Raw genomic sequence first — 10,469 nt, 5'->3', positions numbered from 1 at the left:
TACTGAACCCAGCATGTTCTGAGGCTCCCTCGGGCCTCAGCTCAAAGCCTGCTGCTTAGCAATGCCTGGCGTGCCTGGACAGGACACATCCTGATGGCAGTCTCCCGACTGACACTGCCTGCTGCCGCTCATGCCGTGTTTACCCAGGCTTCTAGCCAGCTACACAAATTATAAATGCACTGGTTACCGCTGGGAGTCCAAATCCTCACGCGGCACTAAGAGGAGGAGAGTAAATGATTTCCGCAGCCAAGTTAATGCATGGTCTAAATCTCTGGCTTATACGGACATTACAACAAGAGGCTTGCCTGGCTGGTGTGGCTCAGTGGTTGAACGTCGACCTATGAACCAGGAAGTCCAGGTTCAATTCATGGTCAGGGCACACACCCGGGTTGTGGGCTTTATACCCATGGGGGGCATGTGGGAAGTGGTTGATCAATTATTCTCTCCCATCATTGGTGTTTCTCTCTCTCCTTTTCCCTTCCTCTCTGAAATCAATAAAAACTTAAAACAAAAAAAAAACACACACAAGAGGCTATGTGTGCGAATGGGAACTCTGTGAAACTCATTGATTAAATGGCCTCAGAATCACATTTTAGGCCTAATAGTACTTTAGGAAATTTTTTTTTCCCATAGCCACATTTATATATCTAATGCTATAATAGAGATCTGATAGCATTTTTTCAGACTCATTGTAATGTTCAAAAGAACCACTTAGGTCAGGAGTCAGCAAACTTTCTTTAAAGGGTCAGAGAGTAAATATTTGAGGCTTTGAGGGCTGGCCATCCAGTCTCTGTTGCAGCTACAAGGCTCTGCAACCAAAAACAGCCACAAGAAAATGCATAAACAAATGAGTGTGGTGGTGTTCTAATAAAACTTTATTTATGGACACTGAAATTTGAGCTTCATATAATTTTCATGTATTATGCAGTATTTTCTTTTATTTATTTTTCAACTAAGTTCACGTTTGTTACCTTGTGGGCTGTAGGAAAGGGGCAGATTTGGCCAGTAGCCCACTGCTTGCTGACTCCTGACATAGATGGTTCCAAGTTAAACATCACTGCTGTCACGACAACTACAGGGCCACAAAGTTCAGGGACAAGCAATGCAGGGGGAAAGGAGGCAGCTTTCGGGGGTGTCTGGCTACTCTAAGCCAATTCCAGGACCAGCATCAGCACCCCCTGGACCCCACTCCAGACCTACAGAATCCAAATCTGCATGAACAGAATCCAAATCTGCATGAAAAGAAGACTCACAGGTTATCTGCAAGTTTGAAGGTTATGTTGAAGTTTGCGAAGGCTTGGCGGTGGGTGGAAAGCTTGGCTCTGGAATTAGAAGGCTTAGTTTAAATCACTGGTCTTCTCATTAGCTTTGTGGCCTTGAACAAATCATTATTATTAATATGCCTGTTTCCGCACCTAAGAAGTGGGGATAATGATCTATGCCAGTGGTCGGCAAACTCATTAGTCAACAAAGCGGCAAACCACGGCTCATGAGCCGCATGTGGCTCGCGAGCCGCAGTTTGCCGACCACTGATCTATGCTAAACACTTAGTGCCTCGGGCCTCAGCTCAAAGTAATGATTATTAAATGCTAACTATGATTCATTTTCATCAATTCAGTGTCCACACACATATCCCAAAGGCCACTTCCTAAGGACACACACGCTTTTAGAGGGTCACTTGCGCTGCACTTCTGCAATGACAGCCCACCCCCACCCAACAATCCACCCATAGAAGAAAAGACGCCACCAGTCCAGCTGCAGAGTGTGAACTATATTGATGATTCTAAAGGGAGAACTTGGAGACATGGCAGGTCTGCTCAGATGGCGTGCAGCACACACACATGCTCTGTTTTCTGAAACCACGTCATTAAAATTTTCAAATACATCTCTGTTTTGAGCACGATGTTTTGTTTTGTTCATTAGCATGGTTTACTACTTACAGCTTCACCTAGAGTAAATAAGTACAATGCCTTTTTGCAGAGCAACTACAGACTTACTGAGATGTTTAACAAGGCGAACGATTTTCACAGTTAGGTTGACCTTTGAGTTAACAGCAAGATGTTTTTCATTTGCTTTGTGCACGGCTGTAGTGGGGGCGGGGGTGGCATGGGGGTGGTAACCTTTCCAACTTATTCTTTGTTCACATGTTTAGTCACCAACAGCCTCCGAAAGGCAATGAAAAATAACGGTCTGTTAAAAAAAAATTAAGTTGTAATTAGGCCTGGGTTTTTCCAAGACCCTTAAAGTCAGATAATTTAAATTTACAAGAGAAAAAAAAAAATGAGTCATGGAAAACTAAGTAACAAAAAAAGCTACTGAAAAATACATCTGTCCAACACAGTGGTCAGCTGTAAACAGCTCAGAGGGGTAAAGGAAACAAAAACTCCTTCTAGAACATTACGCAGTCCAATGACAAACTCTGCTTTTTCTTTTTTCTAGTGGCTATTTTCCTACCACAGTGTTGAGCTTCATTATTATATTAAATAACTTATGTGGGTAAAAAGGAGTTTGCTAACCAGCAGCCAACTCAAAACTTGTCGGAAGAGGGAGGAGAGGAATTCACAACACAGCACACACTAAGGGAAACGAAGTCCACAGCCAGCTTTCAACCAGTCTTCCTCTCCTGGCCATTCACCGAGCTGAAGTTTGGGATCGAATGGGAGGGATTTTCCCTCTCCCTTCTCCATTTAAGTTAACAAAGAAACATGGGCTTCCTAAGAGCCAGCACTCAGCTGGACAAGTCCCATTAGCAGCAAATGTTCAACCAACAATAAAAACACACACAAAAGAAAGCTCCATCCAGGTGCAGAGCTGTGAGTCACATGGAAATTCCAGGAGATGAGTCATGTGCAGAGCTGGGATCCTCAGAGGATTCTTTCTCGAGTGTCTTCAGTGAACATTTCAGTCTCACGAGATCTGAGTCAGTCTGTCAGCTGTGGGGAATGAGTTCCCCGTCTGCTCTTGAGAGTTTGTTCTTCAAGGTCCCTTACAAATCAAGGCTGGCGGGGACTTCCTGACTGTTTGCAGTCCCAGGTGCCCGACAATGAAGGCCAACCCCTCAGTGACGGCGTGACGCAGCGGCAGCCAGCATCCCATTTGTTAAACTCTGCCTAAAAGGCTCGACCTGAGTAATAAAGAAGACAATGTAAGAACAAGTGTGTCAGGGTTATTTGAAATGGGATTTAAATGCCTTGCCTAACACTCGTTTCATTTTTCCTGTGTTTTAAGTTTGTGTGTGTGTGTGTGTGTGTGTGTGTTTATAGATTTTAAAAAAGGAAGAAAAAATATTAAGTGTTGTAGTCCTATTTTTGGGGGAGAACTGCTAGTCACTTAAAATAAATATATATTAATGGAGATGGAGATGGCAAAAACTTTGTTTATAGATAAGTCTATATCTTGAGTGGCTTTATATTAAAACAACAAAGCTCAGCCATGGTGGCTCACTGGTTGAGTTGTCGACCTATGAACCAGGAGGTCACGGTTTGATCCCCAATGTGGGGTGTGCAAGAGGCAGCCAATCAATGATTCTCTTTCATCATTGATGTTTCTATCTCTCTTTCCCTCTCCCTTCCTCTCTGAAATCAATAAAAATATATTAAACAACAACAAAAAAAAGTCATTAATGATAAAAAGCTTTTAGATACGTACTGGTCTTATGGGTTAATTTAGGAAACATAAACATCCTCACATTCCTTGCCCATCAGGGCTTTTAAATGGCAAGTGACAAGAAAGGTGTTTGCCCTTAGAGTTATGTTTGTCATTGTCACTGCTAAACTTAAGTGTCTGAGTGAATGGCTCTCAGGCCAGCAGGAAAAGTATTTATTTAAAAATATCTTACTGCCTTCAAAGCCAATGTAAATACAAGTTTTCAGGTAGAGTAATTAGTCTTAGTATCCACATAACATACGTGGCTTTGCAAATGATCACAACCTACTTTCTTTTCTTCATCCTCTCTGTGGGTGGTATGCCCCAGCCAACACCTGCAGGGACCAGATCTCAGTCCTCAACACTGCAGGCTGGGATGTCCAACCTCAGGGAAGACCCTGCGCTGCCCTTATGGGGCTTACTAAGTAGGAAAAAGAAGGACATGCACTGCAAAACAGCACGGGGTCTGTACAGGAGAGGAAGACAGCCTTAGAGTGCATGGGCTTAGGAGAGAGATGGGCCAGGGAGTGGGAGGCGTTACAGCAGGGCTTTAAAATTAGACAGGATGTGGAAGAGGCAGAGTGCATGCCTTAAACCCAGACACAAAGAAGAGTTTGTTCTTCAAGGTTCCTTACAAATAATTTTAACATGAAAACTAGTCTTTTATACCAATAATACATCTGTAATGGGTTTATATACATATTCCCTCAGGTGCCATTCATTCTATTTGTGCCACTTCTTCCAGAAGCATTACTGAGCACTTCTGAGTTGGGTATAATAGTGGATGAATTTACACCAGTACAGTGCAACCTCTCGTTCACTTCACATTTCTAAATTCTCTACTAAATTTTAGAGTCACATTTCAACCAATCAAATGTTTACTGTTGTTCTGTACTGTGTGTACAGTACATAACAAATATGGGAAGAAATTACATAATTCAGTCTTTAGCTTTTACTATCAACCATTTTACTAACAAACCTTACTGCCTTCAAAGCCAATATAAATACAAGTTTTCAGGTAGACTAATTAGTCTTAGTATCCACTTAACATATGTGGCTTTGCAAATGATCACAATGAACTATACTCAATAGGAATATGGCATAAAAGAATAACAATCCAAGAGAATAACAACTAGACAAGTATGTGGTATTTGGTACATTTGGATTATTTTAGTAAGTCTGGATTTCATAGGTAATTGCAGGTATCATTTATGTATAGTGAACTCAGTTACATAACAATTTTTAAAAAATCTATAAGAAAAGTAACAATAACTAAGTTGTACTCAGGGGTCGTACCAACTTAATGCTTTTAAAAAACAGAAAGGAGGATTAAAAAGAAAAATATAGAAGGCAAATTTTATCTAAAAAGGATAATTTAAAAAAAGGAATTCCCAAATCTTTTATCCAGCAAGATGTGTACTCTGAAGCTCATGTTTTTCACATGAATGACATTTAAGAGTGTAAGTAATATCATTTAATACCAGCACAAAGTAATAAATTATTTTCAGTAAATGTGCCATTAGCAGGCACAAAACTTCATAAAAGTAGAACCAGGCATCAGCCCAGCAAGCTGTACATTCCCATAATTCTAGGTGCTGGCCATACAGTCTTCATGTCTATGTCTGGGGATAAAAGCATCTCCAGTCCTCTACCTTCACCCCAATTTGTTCTAAGTATAGTAAGTCCAGTATCAATGTACCTCAGCCTCCTCATTGAGAAGTACAAGGAAGGCCTAAATTGTCCACTGAAACAAACAAAATTACACAAACCAAATACATCTTAGATATTTGTCCTGGTTCATGAAACCTAGTCCAACATCATTTAATGAAGGCTCCCAAATGACTGTAGGAAGAGGAGAGAATGTGCTTGTCAACCCTGGTATAAAAAGGTACACATTCCCAGAGTGTCTTAAGAGAAAAACAAATATTGCAACTTTGATTATGTTATAACTAGAGGCCTGGTGCATGAATTTGTGCACCAGTGGTGTTCCTTGGCCTGGCCTGCGGGATTGGGCTGAAACTGGCTCTCCAACATCCCCTGAGGAGTCCCGGATTGTGAGAGGGTGCAGGCCAGGCTGAGGGACCGCACTGGTGCAGGATCGGGGCCAGGGAGGGACACGGGAGGTTGGCCAGCCATGCAGGAACCGTGGGAGGGCTCCAGGGTGTGTCTGGCCAGTTCTCTCTCAGTCCCGATCAGCCAGACCCCAGCAGCAAGCTAACCTACCAGTCAGAGCATCTACCCCCTGGTGGTCAGTGCACATCATAGCAACTGGTCGACCGGTCGACTACCTCCTGGTAGTCAGTGCATGTCATAGGGAGCAGTTGAATGGCCTTGGCATATCATTAGCATATTATAATTTGATTGAACGGATGACCGGACACTTAGCATATTAGGCTTTTATTATATAGGATATCCTGGGATGCTATTGCCTATTTTTGTTGTTGTTGTTGTTAATCCTCACCCAAAGATATTTTTTCATTGATTTTTAGTGAGAGTGTGAAAGGGAGAGAAAGACAGAGAGAGAAACATCAATGTGAGAGAAAAACGTCAATTGGTTGCCTCCTGCATGAGCCTTGAAGAGGGCCCAGCCCAGGGATGAGCTTGCAACCAAAGTACGTGTCCTTGACCAGAATTAAACCTGGGACCCTTTGGTCCACAGGCTGATGCTCTATCTGCTGAGCCAAACCAGCTAGGGCAGTGGTCAGCAAACTGCGGCCCACGAGCCACATGCGGCTCTTTGGCCCCTTGAGTGTGGTTCTTCCACAAAATACCACGTGTGGGCATGCACATACAGTGCGATTGAAACTTCGTGGCCCATGCGCAGAAGTCAGTTTTCGGCTCTCAAAAGAAACTTCAATCGTTGTACTGTTGATATTTGGCTCTGTTGACTAATGAGTTTGCCGACCACTGAGCTAGGGAGCTATTGCCTATTAAAGTATCTCAAATGGTTAAAATACAAACTTACCTATCCTACTTTCATTTGAAACTACATTTATTTGAAAATACTAATAGATTAATACAATTTTTAAACTTGAAAAGATGCTGGATTATGTTTAAAATCCCAACTTTCTCTCTCTCTCAAACCAAAGTGGGGACCAAGATCCAGTTGGTATGTGACCCACTCAAATTTACTGAACCAACTGGCATTTAGGTCTCTTTTATCTCAGGTCTAATAAAATAGTGTAAGAACTATTCAGAAAGATAGTCTGAACTTCTTATCTTTCAGATCTTTCAGACAAAGACAATGAGTCACTGTTCTTTTTACCACACCAAGAGGTAATTTCAGTTCCTCATTCCATAAAATAATGGGAGATAGAAAGAAAAACAGAGACACCATGCACGTCTGCCAATATAAAAAAAAGAAAGACAATAAAACTGAATGATGGCAATGAGGATTTTAAGCCACAAAAAATCAGTTAACGGGAGGCAAGACACACAGGACTTGGAACACACAGACAGGGACTTCCTGCAGAAAGCATGCGGCTTTCTTCAGGGAAGGCGACATCTCCTTTAAATGTGTGCAGCAATAAGAAGCAATGAGACCCACCTTAAAGATTTCCATCTGTCTTTCTCTATATGATTTTCAGGTCCTTCACTCTCATAGGAAGCCAAGTACAGAGCTACAATCAATCAAAAGTAAGAACGCATTAACATTGGAGCCTTCTCTTAATAGATTATCCACCACCACCCATCCCCTGTTCAACCTGAGCCAAACGCTCTAGCAAACACATTCCTCAGCACACCAGTTGTGACTAAGAATGATCATAGTTTTATTAAGAACACAGAACATCACTTTGCCTCGGACTGACCATCTCAACAAAAACTGAAGGGCCTCTGGGCCAAAGTGGAACTTAACTATGAGACAATTTACAAGCCATGTGTGCTATCATACACTCACATTTATGTTCTTTACAAAGGGGATGGGAGGAGGATCTATTCCTGGTAGCCTTCATCTTTTTTATAAAAAAGTTAGGTAATAAGCCTGATTTTCAAGGCTAATTTTCCATCCTCCTGATATATATATTTTTTATTTTTAAATCAAAAAGCATCTTCAATCCAAGATTTAAAAGCTTGTTATCAATCTTATGTAGAGGTTTAAAACGATCAAGTCCCCTTTAGAGTGATCATATTCATGCAAAACGTTCTTCAGACATTATCATGAACACTATGCATCTACCATAGGATATTATCAGTAAATAGGTGCTATTGATTTCTGTAATATTAGGATCTAAAAAATCAATAGAATAAATCCACAAGTCTTTTATAAACCTTAGCTCTCTTTTGGCCAATTTTTTCTGTATATCATCAATCACTTTTTATCTGCCTCAAATTCCCTAAAGACTTTCCACTACTTTTTCAAACAGCAGGGGGTAGCAATGGATTATTTTTTTTTACTCAAATTAACTTGAATATTAATATATCACAAAACATCTTTCTCCACTGATGTAAGCCCAAACAAGTGTATGTGTGTGTGTGTGTGGGGGGGGGGGGGGGGGGCGGGGGGCGGGATCCTTTGGAAACTCTCCATTGATGCCCAAACCTCTGCAGATCTCATATTAGAAAGAATGTTTAAACCCAGAAACATACTCTTTATGGGTGAATATTAAGTGAGTGTGTGGAAAATATGTTAGGGAAAAATCCTATGGTTTTCTGTGCTCTTTTGAAGACTGAATAGGTCAGAAGACAGGCCTCACACTATATGAAGAATCAAGCACCAGCATTTATACACTAATTTCCCAACAGTAGGGTCTGGGGACATGGATGGCAGCTCAGCTGAATGGCCTACTCACAGTCTTCACTGAAGACTGGTACTGTGAGAAGATACTGCAAGATCTTCCGGTCCCTCTCAAACGGACATTCCACTTGTTTCCACGTCATGAATTCACTCACTTGTTTGGCCAGTTCCCAAAATTTCTAGAAAAAAATCAAAGAATTTAAAAGCAGTCATCACAAAGCATAAGCTCCGAAGAGCCAATTCCATTTAATGTTTTTCTCTGGCTTCTAATCTTCTAGACCCGTGATCGGCAAACTGCGGCTCACGAGCCACATGCAGCTCTTTGGCCCCTTGAGTGTGGCTCTTCCACAAAATACCACAGCCTGGGCGAGTCTATTTTGAAGAAGTGGCATTAGAAGAAGTTTAAGTTTAAAAAATTTGGCTCGCAAAAGAAATTTCAATCGTTGTACTGTTGATATTTGGCTCTGTTGACTAATGAGTTTGCCGACCACTGTTCTAGACTACATCATTTTCTTAATTTAATAAAAATTAGGTCTAGGTATCTGCTAGGTATTCAGGGATGGGGAACCTTTTATTCTGCCAAGAGTCATTTGGATATGTATAACATCATTCTTGGTCTATACAAAATTATCAACTTAAAAATTCAGCCTGCTATATATGGTCAAACATTTAATTAACTCACCCCTAATGCCTTGGTAGGGCCAAACAAAATGATTTTTCAGATCTTATAAGGCCTGAGGGCCGAATGTTTCCCACCCCTGTTATAGGTAACCATTTATTCAATGTTTAGAACTTCAAAATCAGCTTCGGCTGCCTGGCCCGAGGTGCAATGCTGGAGAAGTCCGCCCTCTCTCTGCTCTGATTTGTACACTTACTTCAAAGTTGACGTGGCCATTTGGAAGGCGGTTGGCACAGCCCTCATTGAGGAAGTAAATATCTTTGATTAAAAGACTGAAGAATGGTATCACAATCTAAAGAAAACAAAAAGAGATTCTGGTTTGTTTTGGGCAAATAAACTTTTTGCCTCTCATCAAACAATACAAGAAATTAATGAACATTAACTCTGGATTACATAAAAGGCTGGGGTGAATTAAGATACAGTGTTTTGTCTACCTCCCATGACAGCAGTTTCCTTACTTAGATAATTTTGCTGAAGACACAAATGCTCTTAATAACCAAACCACAGTAAAGACGAGTAGCATTGGAAAGCGGATGGCTTCATGTTATTCCCCCAGTTTTCTGTTTTCTATTTTTTCTCAATGCAATAGTATATAACAACATCTGACCATTCTAACTATAATCAAAGAAAAAAGATTTAAAATAACTTGCTTTTCATTTAGCAAATTATTAATAGAGTACCTGTCATTGCAGGTACCAAGATTTCAAGAGGTAATTGACCTATCTTCCTGCTAGAATCTTAACTGTTACATCATTTAGATTCTACATTTTAGATGAATTTTTTTCAGATGAACACTTCATTTTACTCTAGAAGACATTACTCAAGGTGATGTGAGTGCTCAGGGTTTTAGGTATTAGTTAATACAAACTTCCTACTGAGTAAACCTGACCTTCAGATGATAGAACAAGTTCGCACCTGCTTTCACGGGAAATCACCGAAGAAGTACTTTACACAATATGTTGTGAGATGAGCCCAAGTGAAGGAGGAATATAAATGTGCACATTAAAATTAATGGTTACTTAAAAAACACTGAGCCTTCTTTAGTAAGGCCTGCCTGCCTCTCATCTTTAGTTTGATGAGTGGTATTTAATTAACTAACTTAAAGTAATAATTATCTCTAAGAGTGCCCTAAATCCTATCACGCCCCTAATGAAGGAAGAACAAAGCTCGGGCACAGTAACTTCCACTTTCCCTCAAATGCCAACATGATTTTAAAGATTCTAAAGTTGCTACGATGCAAATCGTGCTCCACACACAAATTGTGGGCCTACATTGTTTACCCAAGAGCAAGTTTTTTAAGTTTCCCTAAGCTTATGACTCATGGGATACACTATACTAAATAAATGGGAGGTCTGCGAAACATACATTTTGGCTCATACCCCAACATATTAAATATCAATTTCCACTTCT

At 40.7% G+C, this 10,469-nt stretch overlaps 1 protein-coding gene across 8 annotated transcripts in view; it reads right to left on the bottom strand.

Annotated features, from left to right (window-relative positions):
• Positions 1-853: 853 nt before the first annotated feature.
• RASGEF1B (RasGEF domain family member 1B) overlaps positions 854-10,469 on the bottom strand; it is a 562,949-nt gene continuing 553,333 nt past the window's right edge. For all 8 annotated transcript variants that reach the window (XM_080666092.1, XM_080666088.1, XM_080666091.1 and 5 more), the window contains 4 exons: positions 9,256-9,351; positions 8,436-8,559; positions 7,193-7,265; positions 854-3,124 (listed from right to left, as the gene is read on the bottom strand). In XM_080666092.1, the coding sequence (XP_080522218.1) occupies positions 3,100-3,124; positions 7,193-7,265; positions 8,436-8,559; positions 9,256-9,351 (318 nt within the window). In that variant the 3' untranslated portion in view covers positions 854-3,099. The remainder of the gene's footprint in view (positions 3,125-7,192; positions 7,266-8,435; positions 8,560-9,255; positions 9,352-10,469) is intronic.

This window comes from Plecotus auritus (assembly GCF_963455305.1).
Source record: "Plecotus auritus genome assembly, chromosome: 1".
NCBI lineage: Eukaryota > Metazoa > Chordata > Mammalia > Chiroptera > Vespertilionidae > Plecotus > Plecotus auritus.
This window is presented reverse-complemented; position numbering and strand designations above follow the sequence as displayed.